The sequence below is a fragment of the Podarcis cretensis genome (assembly GCF_951804945.1).
Source record: "Podarcis cretensis genome assembly, chromosome: 8".
Taxonomy (NCBI): domain Eukaryota; kingdom Metazoa; phylum Chordata; class Lepidosauria; order Squamata; family Lacertidae; genus Podarcis; species Podarcis cretensis.
The window spans coordinates 70,536,070-70,556,136 of record NC_137177.1 but is presented as its reverse complement, the minus strand read 5'-3'; the positions used below and the strand labels follow the sequence as shown (position 1 = coordinate 70,556,136).

Sequence of the window (20,067 nt, the reverse complement as noted above, 5' to 3'; positions counted from 1 at the left end):
CTGGACTTGCTAACATTTCTGCTGCAGGAATTGCTGTTGATCTGCAGGCACATTCCGTGATGTGACCCATCCCATCGGCAGCGTGAAATGATACAGCCTCTGACACAGGCTACTGAATCAGGAGTGGCCCTACCAATAGGCAGGGTGAGATAGCACCTCAGTGGACACAGCACTAGGGGAGTTGCTGGAGCTGTGAGAGCCACATAGATCGTAGAGTTGGAAGAGTCCCCGAGGGTCATCCAGTCCCACCCCCTGCGGTGCAGGCATTTTTTGCCCAACACGGGACTCGAACCCACAACCTTGAGATTAAGAGTTTCATGCTCAACCGACTGAGCTATCCCCTGCCCTTTACCCTCTAAACTAGTCTGCTCCCCTCACATGCTTTGAAGAATGCTATCCCATCTAAACGACTAAACAACAACAACATCCCATCAACACTGCAGGAGTAAGATCTATTACCAGTCCAGTTGAGTGCTGTATTGCCATAATAAGAAGTACCCTGCAGGATCAGGCCAAAGGCCATTCTAGTCTAGTTTCCTGTTCTCTCAGCACCCAGCCAAAGATGCCTTTGGGAGGCTCACAAGCCGGGACCTGAAAACCTCTGATATTGCAGGGTAAACATGGACAATCTGGCTAGGAGCTGCCAATTGTCTTATCCCCTTCAAAGCCATCAAAGATGGGTATGCAGGATAGGACTAATCCCTGCTGGACCATGCCAGAGGCTCTTCTCGTCCAGCATTCTGCAGCCAAATGGATACCAACGGGAAGTCTGCAGGCAGGACTTTCCCCACTTGCCACCTTCTTCAACTGGTTTTCCATCAAGGATAGCCTTACCCTTCAGTATCTGCCTATGACCCGGAAGCTGTCTGCGGACAAACGCCGGCTCCCTCGGCCAATAAAGCGAGATGAGCGCCGCAACCCCAGAGTCGGTCACGACTGGACCTAATGGTCAGGGGCCCCTTTACCTTTTTTTTAAGTTGGTTGCCACCATTAATTCTAGTGGGAGCAAATTCCATAGTTTAAAGACATGCTGTGCTCTTTCATCTGTCCTGAATTTTCCTCCATTTCATGCAGCAAAATGTCTTCTAGGAGAAGGTAGGTCGTTTATGATGGATGCATGAAACCTGTGCCACCCTGAACACCCCTGGAAGTAGAAGTCCTTTCTGTTTCACAGAGTAATAATGATGCTGCAGAAGCCTTTCAAAACTAAGAGTAGAATAATAATAATAATAATAATAATAATAATAATAATAATAATAAATTTGATCCAGTATAAAAGCTGGGGGAACTTTAATCACATTCATCATTGACCAGTCTCTGCCCTTTGCTGTCTGGGACCAGAAACTCCTCCCATCATCTGCTTTACTGTGGTCTGGGTTCCTCAAATGACCACAGTGCACAGGCCCCTCTGCAAACACGACATCTGTGTTCATTTCCAAAGACTCTTGTGCACCCATGCAAAATCCATTAACTGTGGACATAGTTGTGCATGATATTTCACAGGATGCTTCATTCCAGAGAAGATACTCAACTCCAGGTGTTTCTCAGTGCAATTAATATGGTTCCAAAGTTTTCTTCCCAAACCGTTCTTTGCTAAAGTTGTCCATTGGTACAATTCTTTTCCTTTCCTCCTCCCCCCTTAGCTTCTGGGCACCTGAGAATGGTTCTGTCTGCACTGGCCCCAATTCTCACTAAGCAGTGGCTGGATTGTCCTTCACAACACCATGAAGTTTGGCCCACAAACTGAGAGAAGCCATACTTGGCCGGTTGCTGGTATTCTTCCCACTGACCAATGTTTGGGTACTCATTGAATCAGTTTCCCTGTTATTATAGATTCAGACGGTTTGGGCAGGTATTTGCAGTAAGCCTCCTGCATGCAATAAATAAATAAAAATGAGAGAGAGAGAGAGAGAGATGAGACAGAAGAGTGTGTCAATATCCAGACTGACAACATATTGAAAGATTGTGCTGGGGCAGGCACAGTCTGCAGGTTGGAGATGCTGAATTTCCTGTGCATTGCTCGAACCTCACCACTGCAATTTTCAGAACAGAAAGCACAGGACATGCTTGCCTTTTAAAAACAGCAACAAGAGCAACAACAACCATGTGGGACAGAATGCTTTTGGAAAGTAGTTTGCTAGCGGCGAAATCCCTTAGCCCTTTCCCTTTGGCCTGCTATCTAAATTAAAACCCTTCCTCCAAAACTGCTACTTGTCCTGGGAGGGGACATGCTAAAACAATTAAATCCCCCTCCACTGGTGCAATGATCCTGATCTGGGTCCTCCCCTCCCGGAATCTGAGTCAAGGATGGCCAAGGGTGATGCGAGTTGTAGTCACAGGTTCCCCAGCCCTGTCTGAAAACGTTCTCTTGTCCTTTGTAGCCACGATTTCAAAAACCTGCTTCTCTCACCGGAAATCCGCAAGAGCCTTCCTCATACCCATGCCCACTGCAGTTATTCCCTCCCTGCTGTGGGGCAGGGTTGTTGCACTGTCGAGATCGGCTCACGACTCCTAGTCCGCAGGTGACGGGGCAGGGAGTCCAGGAAGCCCAGGGAGACCACATTCCGTCAACTGAGGCAGAGAGAAAGCAAAGGGTTCAGTTTGGGCTTCCCACCAGCTGGGTCAGTCCATGATATTCCGCTGCAGCCAGACGGTCAGTATTTTCTATGAAATATTCAAGTGCATACTTCAGGATTGCACAATTAAAGGGAGGCAGGTGAAAGAATCATGCTGAAGAAGCAAGACTTTTGCAGTTAGGAAAGTGATGGGGAAGTGCATTGAAAAGTGTGGAAGGAACAAGCGATTCGTGGGATGGTCACTGTGAGAACGGCATGTTGGACTGGTGGGGCCTCATTCAGCAGGGCTCTCCTTATGTTCTTGTCTTGGGGAAAGGGAATGTGAGAATGTAAGATGAGCCCTGCTGAATCAAACCAAAGACCCGTAGAGCAGCCTGTTCTTGGATGCTTTCAGACAGGGCCGGCCCTAGTATTAGGCAGAAAGAGGCAGCAGCAGCCTCAGGCGGCAGACACAGGGATGGATGAAGGAGTGGAAGTGAAGTGCTCTTTATGTTTGTCTGCTGCCTTCAGATGTAAGAGAGGACCCTGTCCCGTTGCTGGTGTGTTGGCGTAAGAGTCACCTGCCAGTCCAACCCATCGCCCTCGCCTTTTGGGAAGAGCTTCACAGCTGGGGAACTCCCTCAAGGTTTCTAAGGATTCAGCATTCAAGCCCAAAGGGTGCCTTATGCTTCTCCCAGCAAGGTCCCCTTCATGATCGCCCAATCCCTCTGCAAGATGATGGCTGCACCTGGACACTGGCTGTCGTTGCACATTGCAAGCTCCTCCTTCTCCCCTTCACAAGGCAGGCCCCCTCCGGAAGGAGCAGGGCTGTCACAGATTCGAATCCTTTTCTTGATCCCAGAACACTTCTCCGAACACATGGACCAGGGTGACCACTCTGACCAATGGCCGTTGTCTAAAGGAAAGAAAGGAGAAAATTGTTTACCAATTCTCGACATCAGTTTTGGACAAGCAGGTTCCTCCTCCTCCTCCTCCTTCTTCTGTGGACATGACTGGTGTTGCACAATAGCCAGTGGCTAAGTGCATGTGTTTTGAGTGCTAGGATCTTCCCAGTTCTACTCTTTGCTATTTCCTCGGCTTTTTCTCCACCCTGGCTTTATTTATTCACAGCATTTATTCCATACCTTTTAGCAAAAAGGGGGAAAGAGAGAGTGTGTCTAAGAGAAGCTTAGCAGCTCTAAGATTCGCAATCTAAAAATACTCGACACACAAGGAAATAGGAATGGGAGGGTGGGAGGAGAATGGTTCCACTTCCTCTGGACTTGAGTTGAACAATAGGGAAGAGGGGATAAAAAGCGGTCAAGTGACAAAGGACATAAGAGGTGCTGTGAGATCAGTGAGAGATGTGGGGGAGCAGGGGAGGGGAGAGGGAGAGGCATCTCAGAATAGGTACAGGGCAGAATTCTGTTTTTGTTTGCATTTAAATGAGAAACTGCCTAATTCACCCTTCCTAAATCAATATGCAGAATAACGGCATAGATGCAATATGAAGAACAACTGCCCTTCAGACTTTGCACTCCTCTGAATTTTGTGGTGCAGTTCTCCAACAAAACAATATACACTTAAATGCATTTGTTAGGGGAAAGTGCAAACAGAAATGTGTGTATGAGCATATATTTGCACTGAAACAATGACACATTTTCATGGGAATTTTTTTTTTAAAAAAAAAGATAGAGAAAAGAAATGCAAAGTGCTTGGGAAAGTAAAGAACTGAGTGTCAAGATTGGAAAAATGAGAAACTGAGGGAAACCAGACTTGCAAGAACAAACCAGGATTCTTTGGAAGAAACCATGGGCCTCTCCAGACTGGTGTTTTATTGCAAGCATGCTCTGGAACCTGTTTTTGACACAAGAAGAGTGGTGCCACATTAGAGGTGGAATTATTCTGCTTTATTAATTGTTCTGGGATGCTTCCCCAAGGCTTCCACATGATTGCTGTCCAGAGGGGCTGCAGAACAGCAAAAGTGGAACAAATATAAACCAGAACATTTCCGGCATAGAAATTTGTGAGATTGCTCAGGAGGAGGTTATGGAATATGCACTAACTGGAAATGAAAGTGTCACCCCCACCTACCCACCCAATGCTTACAAGCACAAATGGCACTGAAATCTGGACTTGCATATGACCACCCTCTTAGCGGTGTGAGCACAACTGGAGGTTGTCTGGTGGGCTCCCATGAAGTTATAAAAGAAACGTGCTTTTGCAAGGGAGGTCTGTCTGCCCCAGCTTAAGAAGTGAAGGCCAGCTTACATGGGCAGGGTTGCGTCTTAGGACAGAGCTTGAGATCAGCGGAAGGGCCCACACATCGCATGCCGCTCTCCGGGTGAGTGCACTGCCGGATGCGCATCTGGTTCTGGAGGCCGCAGGTGGCGGAACAGACGGACCACGGAGACCATGGGGACCAGTTGCTTTTTGCTGTAACAGCAGAAGAGAGAGGTGAACACCAGCAAAAAGACACACACATGCACACCATGTGGGAGGATGTGGAACCCAAATCTCAAATGCACGATTGGCAGGCAGTCACAAACAGAGGCAATGGCACCGTGGAGTTTCAGAACCAGTACAGAGGGGACTCTATAATGTCATACCCCCAAACCTGGTCACAGGAAAAAGACAATGGGTTAATCCCTGCCTCTTCTGTTGGGTCACACACTCATTTTTTCCCCTGCCTGCGATGGGGGAGGACGTTTCTTTGCTCTCCTCCAGGTAGCAATCTCCATTTTGAACTATGGATATCTGTAACGTTTAAGGATTATTGCCTGCCTGATTGTCATCCCTGTAACATATTGGATCCTGATAAAACTTTTGATGTGAGTTAAATTTGTCTTTTTCTTGTTTACTAAACAGTCTGAGAGTGATTTCTTTGTTCAGAGGGGAACAAAGCAAAACAAAAATGGGAAAAGGCAATCCAAGTCTGCCGAAAGCATCCTTGGATATAATAATTGTTCTAAAAGGTTATTCAACCTTGTCATAATAGCTTATAGAGATAAGATGTGCATGGATGGTGGTTTTTAACTCTGCTGAAATACATATTTGCATTCTCACACAAGTGAGTAAGAGGAGGTATAATTACTAATTAAACTGTCCTCTCCTGCTCATTTATAACCATCCAACACACACTTCTCCCATAAATAATCAACGTGTTTCCAGAACAATATCATATGACTAGGAAAGGGTAACAAAGATGGTCAAGGGAGAGGACATTTCCCTGCCCAAGGAAGACTTTTCAGTTTAGGGATAAAGCCCACAATTATAGGAAGACATGAAAGTCTTAATAATGTGGTGTAGAGAAAGCGGGACGGCAGGAGGTAGTTTCATTTTCTCTCGTAGTAGTTTGGAGCCATTCTACAAATCTGATTGGTTATAGAGCGTAGGGATGGAGGGGGGAATTCAATTCAGTCTGTGCAACTTACCATCGCAGTGAACACCGTCACCAATAAATCCGCTTTGGCAAACGCAGAAGTAGGATCCCAGGGTGTTCAGGCACGTCGCGTCCTGGTTGCAGGCATGGGAATCCCTGGTGCATTCGTCTATGTCTAAAAGGTGGGGGTGAGAGAGAAGCTGCACAATGTCTCAGACCTGTTTTTTTCCTTGTCTGCTGGGGCTGCCAGGGATTGAGCCTGGAACTTCTGAATGCAAAGTCAGGTCTACTACACCTGAGCTACAGGCCACCCATTACGGACCAGAAATGGGGGGCCTGTAAGCGGTGAGCTGATAACACCCCAGATATTTTTGGAACCCTCCCACAATGCCCATGAGCTCCAGCTGGCACAGCCAAGGTTCAGAGATAATCTGTTAGCCGAACTGGGTTACTGCAATCCACACTGCATGGGACTGCCCTTGAAGACGTGTATACTTCAATGGCTCCAAAATGCTGTGGTCAGGTTACTGGGGCTCCATTTGGGACTCACATAGCCACAATGTTTGTCAGTTCCAGGCCCAATTTTAGCTGCTTACTCGAGTGCTTAAAGCCCTAAGGCCCCAAGCATCTGAAAGACTGCCTGCCTTCCTACAGGCCCCCATTGGGTGCTAGGATTGGCAGAGGGTAATTGGTAATTCCACCACCCTCAGAAGCAAAGGCGGTGGCAGCCCAGGAGAGGGCCTTCTCTGCGGCAGCCCCCAGGTAGTCAAACTCCTCCCCACAGGTATGTGTCTGGCACCTTCACTGTGCAGTTTACATTGTATGCTAAAGCTGCACCTCTTTACCTTAGCCTTGGGCACTCAAGTTGTATATCCCTGGGGACCCACCCTGTTATTATTGTGATTGCATTATATATATATATATATATATATATATATATATATATCTCAAACAAACAAACCTGTTTTTAATGTTGTATTTTAAATTGAGCTAGGACCTTGGGGTGAACAGTCAGTGATGGACTCTGCAGCAATACCCAGAGGCGACACAGTTTCCCCAGCCCAGCCCAACTATTCTTCACAACCAGAGACGCTGACGTTCCCTCTACCTATGCAGCTGAGCACACCGTCTCCTTCCAAGCCTTTCGGACAGCGACAAAAATATGATCCGTATGTGTTGATGCAGGTTGCTTCAGCCAGGCAATGCACGGGCATCTCCTTTTTGCACTCATCTATGTCTTTGCAGAAAAGAAGAAAACGAGACTATATAGGACCATGCTCTACATACATTGTGCACATCAAATTCCAGCATTGTCTACACTGACTGGCAGGAGCTCTCCAGCCCTTCCCCTGCCACCTGAATCCTTTTAAATGGAGCTGGATGATAGCCCTTCCTTTAAAAATAAAGCAAGGTCCCAGTCCTCATGGTTCTGAATACAGCGGTGATTTAAACAGGGATTTAAGAAGCTGCCTTTCACTCAATATTGTCTTCACTGACTGGCAGCAGCACTGCAGGGTTTCCAACAAGGTTCCACCCCAGCCCTGCCTGGGACCTTCTGCATGCAGGGCATGTGTGCTACCACTGAGCTTTAGGTATTCTAAACACAGGTTTTGCCAACCTTTTTGCAGCCTACGGACACAATAGGAATTTTAAGGTACTGTTGTGGGGCCACACACACAAAATGGATGCTGTAGGGTGTGTGGCACCACACAAAATGGCTCTGTTTGTGTGTAAAGGTAAAGGTAAAGGTACCCCTGCCCGTACGGGCCAGTCTTGACAGACTCTGGGGTTGTGCGCCCATCTCACTTAAGAGGCCAGGGGCCAGCGCTGTCCGGAGACACTTCCAGGTCACGTGGCCAGCGTGACATCGCTGCTCTGGCCAGAGCCAGAGCCAGAGCCAGAGCCAGAGCCGCACACGGAAACGCCGTTTACCTTCCCGCTGGTAAGCAGTCCCTATTTATCTACTTGCACCCGGAGGTGCTTTCGAACTGCTAGGTTGGCAGGCGCTGGGACCGAGCAGCGGGAGCGCACCCCGCTGCAGGGATTCGAACCGCCGACCTTTCGATCGGCAAGCCCTAGGCGCTGAAGCTTTAACCCACAGTGCCACCTGCGTCCCCCTCTGTTTTTGTGTATGTCACAATAATTCATGCATCAACGCTATATGTGGGAAATAAATGGTTGTTTATAGCAGCATAATGATCATTATGTACTATGCTAAAATAAAGACTAGAAGAAGCAAAGCTCACAATTATTTACCAACACAGTGTATACCATTTCCCTCAAATCCTGGATTGCATTTGCAGTTTTCTTCATCCCGGCCTCCACTGCAGGTTTTGCTGATATCTGATAGGAAACACGTGAATAGCAGAAACTTGAACGCAGACACAAAATACCACAACAGGGTCTTCAGATTAAAAAGAGTACCAAGCACGGCCTTACTGACACAGTATTTAGGAATATAGAGGCTGTATATTTATGATTCCAAAATGTTTCAATGATCACATTTCCACTGTGTCATTGCTTCATCTTGTTTTTCTTATGCTTCTGTTTTATATTTTATTAGCAGGGAGCGTTGCCCAGATATTTTTATAAATAAAAAAGGATGGTGTTTTTTTTTAAAAAAAAATGGCTACAATTTGTGAGTTTGGATGCGTCACACAAAAAATTGGGTGAAGCCAGTCCAAAGTCATGTTTTGGCCCACCATCTTGATTCAAAATGGCGCCTGGAATTCAAACAGTAACGAAGTTTGCCAGCCCCACCTCAAGAACCCTTGTGCCAAGTCTGGTGACGATACCTCGAGAGCTGTCCAAACGTATAGAGAACAAACGAACAAACAGGCAGGCAGGCAGACAAACAAACCACTTTCCAAAATATCTAGCAGATGAAGTGAATGGATTGAGAAAGGAGATTGGGCTGTATTTTAAACTTGCTGAAATGGTTGTTGCAGGTACTGTTTGGCCACACCATCATAAGCTGCTCTGAGCATACTTTGGTACAGAATAGTTAATACCTATAATATTAGAGTCAAAGAATTGTAGAGTTGGAAGGGACCCTGAGGATCATCTAGTCCAACCCCCTTCAATGCAGGAATATGCAGCTGTCCCATACGGGGATCAAACCTGCCACCTTGGCATTACCAGCACTGCGCTCTAACCAACTGAGCTATTCAGGCATTGTTTGTTCATTTGTGCAGCCAACGCTATTGCAGAGCGAAACCTGGGATGGTTGGGCATAAACTGACAAGCAAGAAAAGAATTGTTGTGTATCGCTTTAACAACCATTAACCAAAACAGGATTTAAAAAAAAGAGGGAAGGAGGGTGAGATTCCATACCCCTATTTATTAAGAAGAGTCTCTGAGCATTTAACACCCTTCCAGGGACATCAGGGCTAAAATCGTAGACAAGTGCTCGGAAATAGCCAAAGTCAGTGTCCCTAAGAGACGAGGAAAGGGATAACAATGGTGAGATATGCTTCATGAAATCTTGAAACCCAAAGAGCAAAAATATATAGAAATGCTCAGTTCTAGACACTCTCTTGCACACACATTCTCTCTCCCACATGTGCACACTCTAATCTAGTTAAAACTTTATAAAATTATGTATGGCATGGAGAAAGTAGACTGAGGAATGCTTCTTCCCTCCTCCTGTAAGACTAGAACTCATGGACCTCCAGTGAAGTTGAATGCTGGAATATTTGGGACAGATTTTTTAAAAGTACTTTTTCATGCAGTGCATGAGCTGTGAATCTTGATCCCACAGGAGAGACAGCGATGGCCACCAACTTTAAAGGAGGATTAAAGAAATTCATGGAGGATATCGGAGACTGCTAGCCATGATGGCTATGCACCGCCTCCCCTGACAAAGGCAGGTTGTTTCTGAATACCAGTTGCAAGAAGGCATAGGAGGGGAGAGTGCTGCTGAACACGGGTCTTGCGTTTGGGCTTCCCATTGGGTTATCTGGGTGTCCACAGGGATGCTGGACTAGGTGAGCCATTGGAGGCTCTTGTTATGTTCTTATGATACACAACACCCTTCCTTCCCAGAATGTAGGGGCTACTGCGTTAGAAGATCAGGTCCTTACACGTGCAGAACAAAGATCAGTTCCGTGAGCAAAGGCTTGTAATGCTTGTGAATCCCACTTGCTGGAAACCACAGGAAGGGAAGAGCACTCTCACGCTCGGATCCTGCATCTGGTTGGCCACTGTGAGAACAGGATGCTGGGCCAGACAGGCTGTTCGTCTGATCCAGCAGGCCTTTCTTATGTTCTTGTGTTAGGAGCAGCTGGAACCTGTTCTCCCCAGTGAAGAACCTTTGAACTGCAAGGTGTCAGCCTTCTCAGTGAGGATATTGCTGGACTACAACTCCCACCTTCCCTGCTGGCTATGCTGGATGGTGCTGATAGAAACTGGAATTTGACAACATCTGGAGAGCCACACGTTTCCCCACCCCTGACGCATACAATTTATTACGAAGATTATTATAAATATATATACTTCTTGATAACCAAAGAGGCTTCCTTAAAAGCCTAGGATGCAAAAATTAAAATATAAACATTCAGCATTACAATGCACCAAGAAGCAATCCCACCCCCACCCCCCTTTACATTAAACTGTGGGTTTTTTTCATAGTTCCCAAAAGATTCTCATGGCAGACACCGTCAAAATAAATAAGCCCTTCCCCTAAAGTGGGAAGTTGGAGGACACCTTTCTGTTTATAGGCTGAGCCTGAAAGCACCCGGATGATGGCAAGCGTACATTAATCCTCTGATCTCAAGCTCATCCAGGCCGTTGGCCAACACCACTGCATGGCTGTCCAGCAGCGTCATGGGGCGGGGCTCCTTGATCCACCGGACAAAGCTGGACGGAGGAAGCCGGAGGTATTTCGGCAACTGGATGGCAACGTTGTCCCCTTCCAAAAACTCTCCGACCTCTAAAAATAGAAGCAGAAGAAGAAAACAGAGAGACCTCTTGATGCACTGGGTCGTGAGGTGCCATGTCAAGAGTGTTGACTTGTGGCTATGGGGCAGAGGAAGGAAACCTGCAAAGCTTTAGATCAGGGTTCCCCAAGCTTGGGTATCCAGCTGTTTTGGGACTACAACTCCCATCTTCCCTAACCAGCAGGACCAGTCATCAGGGGTGATGGGGATTGTAGTCCAAAAAGAGCCAGACACCCAGGTTAGGGGAATCCAGCTCTAGATGAAGTTGGGCTAAAGTTCCCATCACCACCCCTGGCTGTCGGCTATGCTAGCTGGGGCTGATGGGAGCTGGAGTCTCACGACATCTGGAGGAGCACCATATTGGCTACTCCTGGCTTAAGGAGCAGGTACACCTCCTCAGTGAATAGGCTAGTGCAACGCTGTATTTATTGCTTTTGCTGAAATTAACCCCCCGCAGCTACAACTCCCATCATCATCCCAGACCATTTGGTCATGCCGGGCGGCACTGATGGGAGTTGGGAGTCTGACAACATCTGGCTCCCCCCCCCCTCTGCTGCAGGAGCTGGTAGGGCTGAAGGCAGAGAGATGGATCCAGGAGGTGGATCCACAGCCAATGACAGATGGAGCCAGAGCTAATGGCAGACCAATGGTAAAGCCAAACAATTCCAGTTTTGTCCCTGTCATCCTCCCTGCTTCGTTTTGCAAGGACTAAGGAAGAGGAAACTGCCACACTCTAGACCAGCTTTAAATAGGAAGGCAGGTGGTTGGAAGAGTGCCCCATTTGCACTGAGAACATCTCCTTCCACCCGCTGTCCTGTTACATTCTGAGCTCCTACAGCTACTTGCCTCGTGTTTACAGTGCTCTCAAAGACCACTTAAAAATAACAACATCCAACAAAAAAAGGGCTGAACTGCTCAGTCTGCTTTAATTTCCATAACTTGTGCAGCATTTACATGAATTTGGGGTTTTCATCGCTCACCCAACAGTCCAACTTTTGGCAAAATTCAGTCAAAATGACTATCGTTCCTTCTAACAGTGAATCTGGCTGCTAATTTGGAATGAAATGAAGCTGGTCAGAAACAAGGTTGTGTTTCTACACACTCAGTGTGTGTACGGGAAGGGGACCTCCTTTGGTATGTAGAAATATAGAAGTTTGTGTGTGTGTAAGTGTGTGTGTGTGTATTCATTTTTGAAACAAAAGAAGTGCCATGGTCAGATCACTTCCTGGTGCAACTGGACTTCTCCGCGACCCTTCCCCTCTGCAGGGAGGTGGAACCAATTTGGATGGTCTGCCCCCACCACTTAATGGATCCAAATGGTTTCCAGAGAGTGGTAGGGGATGCTTTATCCCATGTTGATGGCCTTTCAGCTGATTCCCTGGTGGCCCGCTGGAATGCAGAGTTAACCAGGGCTATCGACTGTCTGGCTCCGAAGCGCCCTCTCCGATTGCATGGAGCCCGGACAGCCCCGTGGTTTTCTTTGGAGCTGAGGGCAATGAAACAAGCGCTGAGACGGCTAGAGCGTCGGTGGCAGAAAACTCACTCCGAATCTGACCGGACACAGGTTAGAGCTCAACGTCGAGCCTACCACGTGGCGATAGCGACGGCGAAGAAGACTTTCTTCACCACCTCTATTGCATCTGCAGAAAATAGTAGCAGGAGACTCTTTCAGGTGGTTCGCAATTTAACGGAACCACCTTTACCACCGGGGCCTTGTAAAGACCCCAAGAACTCCTGCAACGATTTTGCAAAGTTTTTTGCAGATAAAATCACTCATATTCGTGGGAGCAGGGCTGGGGCGGGAGAGTGCTAGAGCTCTGTCTGGTCAAGTTGCATGAAATCAATTACAATCCGTTACCCCCCGAGGATGTGGACAGGCTGCTTGGACGTGTGAAACCAACCACCTGTCTCCTTGATCCTTGCCCATCCTGGCTAATAAAAGCAAGCCGGGAAGGGCTGGGTGATGGGCTCTGCGGGGTGGTGAATGCTTCCCTTTGTGAGGGAACATTGAAAGATCCTATGAAAGAGGCGGTCATTAAACTGCTTTTTAAAAAACCATCTTTAGACCCAGCCAGTATGGCCAACTATCGCCCAGTCTCAAATCTTCCATTCTTGGGCAAGGTGATTGAGCGCGTGGTTGCTGAACAACTCCAGGCACGCCTGGAGGATGCGGACCATTTGGATCCCTTCCAATCGGGATTCAGGCCTCATCATGGGACTGAAACTGCCTTGGTCGCACTGGTTGATGATCTCCGGCGAGCTAGGGACAAAGGTGAGAGTTGTTTCCTAGTTCTGTTGGATCTCTTAGCGGCCTTTGATACAATCGACCATAACATCCTTCTGGACTGTCTAGAGGGGCTGGGAGCTGGGGGCACTGTCATACAGTGGTTCTGCTCCTTCCTCCTGGGCCGTGTTCAGAAAGTGGTGGTGGGGGATGAGTGTTCAGACCCCTGGGCCCTCACTTGTGGGGTGCCTCAGGGCTCCGTCCTCTCCCCCATGCTTTTTAACATCTATATGAAGCCGCTGGGAGAGATCATCAGGGGGTTTGGACTGGGTGTCCATCAATATGCAGATGATACCCAGCTCTACCTTTCTTTCAAATGAGAACCAGTGAAGGCGGTGAAGGTCCTGTGTGAGTGCCTGGAGGCGGTTGGAGGATGGATGGCAGCTAATGGATTGAAGTTGAATCCTGACAAGACAGAAGTACTGTTTTTGGGGGACAGGGGGCGGGCTGGTGTGGAGGACTCCCTGGTCCTGAATGGGGTAACTGTGCCCCTGAAGGACCAGGTGCGCAGCCTGGGAGTCATTTTGGACTCACAGATGTCCATGGAGGTGCAGGTCAATTCTGTATCCAGGGCAGCTGTCTACCAACTCCACCTGGTACGCAGGCTGAGACCCTACCTGCCCGCGGACTGTCTCGCCAGAGTGGTGCATGCTCTAGTTATCTCCCGCTTGGACTACTGCAATGCGCTCTACGTGGGGCTACCTTTGAAGGTGACTCAGAAACTACAACTAATCCAGAATGCGGCAGCTAGACTGGTGACTGGGGGCGGCCGCCGAGACCACATAACACCGGTCTTGAAAGACCTACATTGGCTCCCAGTATGTTTCCGAGCACAATTAAAAGTGCTGGTGTTGACCTTTGAAGCCCTAAATGGCCTCGGCCCAGTATACCTGAGGGAGTATCTCCACCCCCATCGTTCTGCCCGGACACTGAGGTCCAGCGCCGAGGGCCTTCTGGCGGTTCCCTCATTGCGAGAAGCAAAGCTATAGGGAACCAGGCAGAGGGCCTTCTCGGTAGTGGCGCCCACCCTGTGGAACGCCCTCCCATCAGATGTCAAAGCGACAAATAACTACCTGACACTCAGAAGACATCTTCAGGGAAGTTTTTAATCTGTGATATTTAGTGTATTTTTGGTTTCTGTGGAAGCCGCCCAGAGTGGCTGGGGAAACCCAGCCAGATGGGCGGGGTACAAATAATAAATTATTATTATTATTATTATTATTATTATTATTATTATTATTATCATCTCATTGTATGGAGAGGAACTGACCAGGTTTGAAACTTATGTCTGCTGCTATTTTAAGGCAGCACTGACATGAGGAGTGGATGCATATTAATGTTATACTATTGTTATACAGTGGTACCTTGGGTTACAAACGCTTTAGGTTACAGACACTTCAGGTTACAGACAGGTTACAAACTCTGCTAACCCAGAAATAGTACCTCGGGTTAAGAACAGAAATCGCGCAGCAGCAGCGGGAGGCCCCATTAGCTAAAGTGGTACCTCAGGTTAAGAACAGTTTCAGGTTAAGAACGGACCTCCAGAATGAATTAAGTTCTTAACCCGAGGTACCACTGCATAGAGTGAGCATCGGCCTTCCTTCCTTCCTTCCTTCCTTCCTTCCTTCCTTCCTCCTTCCTTCCTTCCTTCCTTGAGCATATCTGCTGTCTTGAAGTCAAGTTGCAACAAATCTAGGGGAGAATTTAAAAGTTGCCTTACCTATAGGCATGCTATCCAGAGCAAAATAGTATCTCAGATTGGAAGGATTTAACAACTGGAAGCCTGTCAGGTCATAGGCCTCAACCACGGCCGCCTTGGTGGGTGGTGTGCTCGGTTTCACTTCTGCCCAGAAAAGATTTGGGTAAAAATCATCCTCTTTGATTGAAAGTAGTGTCAACGCCTGCCCACGATCATGCACAGCCATCCTCAGAGGCCTGTTCTTCCCAAGCGCCAATCTTCTCCGATAGCTGCAAAGCAACATCCATGGGGTAAGTGACGGCTGAGAATGTACCAAATAAGCCATTTAATTTCATCTCCCAAGATACACTCTCAAGCTTTGAAACCATTTCAGCCTTGCCTGCATTCGGTTTCTCAGTGCTTCTCTCTGTCTCTTTCCAATTACATTTCATTAAATTTCAACATTTTCAACATATACAGTCAAAGCACAATTTAGTCTTTCCCCTTCTTTTTGTCAACTTCTCACCCCTTTCCCCATGGAGTTGTTGTTTCTCCCCTTCTGCTGCACCCCTATCTTCTGTCTATCAAATCACAACATTGTAATCTAATTCCTTCTGCTGCTTGTAGCTCAAATCCTGCTTATGAGTTCATCATACTATAATATTTCTTTAAATAGTCTGAAAAAGGCATCCGGTCCTCCATAAAAGACTCATCACTAGATTCTCTTAATTTTGCTGTTAATTTTGCCAGTTCAGCATAGTTCCTTATCCTAACTTATCCATTCTTCTTTGGCTAGAACTTCTTCTTCCTTCCATTTTTTCACATGTGGAATCCTAGCTGATGTTGTTACATGCATAGCATTTTGGCGGGGTGGGGTGGGGATTTCTGCCCCTATAATCCTTAACAGAAATGCTTCAGGCTTTTCGGACAAACTCATTTTAAACATCTTTTTTTTATCTCATCATGTATCATTTCCCAAAATACCCTCCTTTTCTTGCGAGTCCCCCACGTATGGAATATCTATATCTATATCTATATCTATATCTATATCTATATCTATATCTATATCTATATCTATATCTATATCTATATCTATATCTACATCTATATCTATATCTACCTGTTTACACTTCCAGCAATTACAGTGGTACCTCGGGTTACATACGCTTCAGGTTACAGACTCTGCTAACCCAGAAATAGTACCTCGGGTTAAGAACCTTGCTTCAGGATGAGAACAGAAATCGTGCTCCAGCGGCACGGCAGCAGCAGGAGGCCCCATTAGCTAAAGTGGTGCTTCAGGTTAAGAACAGTTTCAGGTTAAGGACGGACCTCCGGAACGAATTAAGTACTTAACCCAAGGTACCGCTGTATTAGGAGCCTTCTTATACATTTTAGATAATTTATTAGGTGTAAAGTACCATCCAAGCATCATTTTCATATTTTACAGCGCTTCTCAACTCCTTACATGCTCCTTCCTCAGGCTTGAAATCCATCTGGGAACAGGACTTGGGGAATTGACAGAGTTTAGCTGGAATAGGATTCGTTTAGCTGGAATATGGATTCGCACATATTCATGGAATGGGCAATAAGCTTTGGGGGCGGAATTACACCTTGGGTGGTCCTGCCCAACAGCCTTTGGGGCTGCAATAATTTCTGAAATAAGTCATTGTTGGTGACATTGTACATGTGGTGCCTGCCTTGTGTTCATTGTCTCGTTTTGAAGGGAGCAACTCATTGGCTGTTTTAAAGCCTCTTGTTATTGTTGAAGTTTCTGTAATGGCTCAGAACTAGAAAGACATCTCAAATGCCATAGTGGTGGACTTGGGGCTTTCAGATTTTAGCGGCAACTGGAGTGATGCCAAAATCCAGCCCCTCCCTGCCTCTTGCTTTCTAAGTCACTGCTGCGCTGCCCCCGAGTCACCCTCTCAGCTCGGTGCCCATTACGGGCAAACCAGTCATGTTCCCCGAAATTCACCTCTGGTGAACAGCTGCCTTGAAAAGGACTACAGATAGGGCTACGTCTTAAGAGATGCACACCAGATTGTATTTTGCACTCCACGCAAGCATACCTGTAGAATTGTGGGCTTTGGCCGGAGTAGAATTTGTACCACCTCACTTCGTGCTGGTGGCGTCTGCCGAAGATGGAGACCGTGATGTTGAAGGTGACTTTCCTCTCTCTTGCCTTGAGGAGACAGACCTGCTCTCCGAACCCATCGCAAACAGATGCATTGGAAATGGTGATGCGGAACCCAGGGTCTGCATGCAGACAAAGAGTGAGGTCAGTTCAGGTAGGTAGGTAGGTTTTTCAACGAGGTTACAGTATATTAAAGCCAAGGAGAACACTTTGAGCTCTTGCTAAGTTAACGATTAACTGATCGTTGTTTCTCTGGTAGCTAACATGTGAGTGTTGTGACTTTAGATTATGTGAGAGGTATTGGGTTGCAAATCTCAATTCTGAATCAAGTTGCCTTTGAGTCTTTTCTCCCAAACTCAAGGGAGTGAGCATGTAAACGAAGTTCTCCTGAAGGGAGAGTAAACAGTCTGGAGGCTGGAATGCAGAGTGTGGAGAGACAGAGACAGAGACCTTTGCTTTTAGGTCTGTTTGGATTATTTCATATTTTATAAAATGTGACTCTTTTTGCTGGACAGCACAATGCATTGTATGGATATTTTGGAGATGTGATTTGATATATCTTTTTTATTTTAAAAGAGTTCTGTCAGTAAAAGTTTGAATAATATTTTTAAGAGTCTGAACAATGATTTATTCCAAAAGGAGTCGGTTCTTATGCTTCCAATAGCTTCAAACTGGTCAATATTAGTCTCTGCAACACTTGCTATTAATAATATAGGCAGCAAATCTCAGTCGACAAATTTATCTTTCAGTATCTGTCTTTATCTCTTTCTTCCACAGAAGAACTTTGTGAAGGAAGCGTTTAATCATATCCCTCTTTTACAGATCGGATAAATGGAGTCTGGGAGAGGGAGGGAGAGTGATCAACCAAGACCACACAATGTTACAAAGGTGAGTAATTATTATTCACTTATTTCATTTATGAATCACATCCCAGAAAACATCATGAAGCAATTAAACAATAATTAATCACACACACACACACACACACACACACACACACACAGACACACTGAATCCAGGTCTTTCCAGTTCCAAGATACTTGGATACTAGGGATACAAGAGAAATTTGTATTTAATTCTCATTTAATTCGCATTTGATTCACATTTAATTCACACAATATGTGGACCAAAGCACAACCTTCCTTTGAAATTTGCAGTTTTCTGAAACTTGCAGTGCAGTTCCGCAGCCGAGTGCAAAAATACATATACTGGGGCAAAGTGTGCATAAAATGAATGCATGCAGGGGTGCCCAAACTTTTTTCAAAGAGGGCCAGATTTGATGAAGTGAACATGCATGAGGCCCGACCAAAGTTGTTAGCTGTTGGGCCATGGAGGCTGGATTAAATCAACCAGTGGGCTAGATTAGGTCCCCGAAACAGACTTTGGACATGCCTGCATTAGTGAATATGACTTACAAAAATCCATATGGTGAAAAGTTGCTCTGTAAAAAATGTGTGTATTAGGCAAAATTGCATAGAAGCTTGTGTATATTAGGAGAAATCTGCACTAAAATGCTGATTAATTTTCATGAGGACTTAAAAAAAGAATGCAATGAGATGTGGAAATGTGGAGAACCAAATTTAGGATTGGGAAAATGAGAAACAAAAATCCACAGATTCACCCATCCGCATCACACACACACACACTGCACTAAAAGCATTTTTAGGGTTCCTTGGGCTATCTGTGTGCATGAGAGGGAATGTTTTTAACGTGGTATAGAAGACTGAATTCTAGCCACTGCGGGTCTCTGCTGCCCCCATAAGAGGCAGATGTGCACACAGGTATTAACTTACCTTGGCAATTGTTTATTCCATCCCCATTGTAGCCTGGCAGACACCGGCAATAGTAATCAGATGTCAGCTTGTCAAGTTGGCAAATGGCCTTCGGGTGACAGAGAATCCTCCTGGTGACACATTCCTGTTTATGTGGATCTAGAGAGGCCGGGAAGAGATGCAAAATTGTTGATCACTGCCACCACCCTCAAAATGGAGGCGCATGGCTTCAGTAGTCAGAAAGGGCACAAATAAATGTTAAATCACCACTTCCTGGGGTGGGACATACTGGGACTTACCCAGTTCAGAGTAAAGTTCATTGAAAGTTGCGGACCCAGAAGGGAATGAGGCCCTAGGGGTGAAAAGCCTCAGCACCCTTGAGTTTGTGTGTGTAGGAGAGACAGAATGAATGGATGGGTGCAGAGGAGAGAAGGGGGGTGAATATCCACAAGGGAATATAGCCCTCAGCCCCCAAAATGTTGCTCCTCCTCTTCTAACGGGCACAAATTATCCCTAAATGAAGAGAGGCAACTAACACAAAAGCTGGACATTCCTGCGCTAGCTGATTTGAAGTCTCCTGGCGATTTCATCAGGACGCTGAACACCTGAGATACACACTTTTGGGACCCACCCTCGATCATGCATTTAACAGATTTTAATATTTTACCTTTGACATTGCAATAATGCAATCCTGTGACCTTACGGGCAGGCAAGAAATGTTAGTTGTGCTTCCTGCATTGATGGTGATTGGCTTAAGTGATCCTTCCAACTCTGAAATTCTTTGGTTCTATGAAATCTAAGAACCATTTTTATTTTTACAATGGCAGTCACAGAAGGGGTTCTAGGTTTCGTTTGTCTCCCACCCATCACGTAAGGGTCTTACCATGGATCTTGCTTAGGACCTGTGTGGTGATGAGGCAGAGGAGAGAAGCCAGGTGGCTCACTAGCATTTTCAGTTAAACCCCTCCTTTGTGGTTAGCTCGCATCTTGCTGGCTGCGGACAGGATTAGGAGGACGGTGTTGGCGGCATGTCTGTGGGTCTGCAGGCAGGTATTGTTATGTCTCTGGGATCTGCAGGCAGGAGGCACCAGGCCCAGTGTCCAGGAACAGAGAAGGTCCGTTTCATTTCAAATTATCTCGAAGGTTCTGCTTCTGGGATTCCAGGGGGCTTCCGATTGTGGGCCAGAGTTCCTCGTTCCGTCTGCAGAGCGGCAGTTTTCAAGCAATGTTCTAGGAGATCCTGCAGGACAGGCTCCGGTTCCGGTCTGCCTTAATGGAGGCAGCTCCCACGACAGCGGGAGATCATTAGCGATCCTACTGACGCA

The 20,067-nt window shown here is 46.6% G+C and overlaps 2 protein-coding genes across 3 annotated transcripts in view; one reads left to right on the top strand and one right to left on the bottom strand.

The window, feature by feature from the left end:
- MRPS16 (mitochondrial ribosomal protein S16) overlaps positions 1 to 20,067 on the top strand; it is a 317,894-nt gene that overhangs the window by 277,803 nt on the left and 20,024 nt on the right. The gene's annotated exons all lie outside the window — the stretch shown is intronic.
- Positions 1,274 to 19,936, bottom strand: LOC307222005 (uncharacterized protein). 2 transcript variants are annotated; one of them, XM_079986995.1, is made up of 13 exons: positions 19,626 to 19,936; positions 18,764 to 18,901; positions 16,906 to 17,092; positions 14,879 to 15,126; positions 10,693 to 10,867; positions 9,271 to 9,371; positions 8,209 to 8,280; positions 7,046 to 7,174; positions 5,990 to 6,112; positions 4,827 to 4,991; positions 3,304 to 3,471; positions 2,411 to 2,571; positions 1,274 to 1,870 (listed from the first exon to the last, which is right to left on the bottom strand). In XM_079986995.1, the coding sequence occupies exons 1-13, from the start codon at positions 19,690 to 19,692 to the stop codon at positions 1,805 to 1,807; spliced, it is 1,800 nt and encodes a 599-aa protein (XP_079843121.1). In that variant the 5' UTR covers positions 19,693 to 19,936; the 3' UTR covers positions 1,274 to 1,804. The 2 variants fall into 2 exon arrangements, with proteins under 2 accessions (XP_079843121.1, XP_079843120.1); XM_079986994.1 differs by having other exon boundaries at positions 8,194 to 8,280; positions 19,626 to 19,932.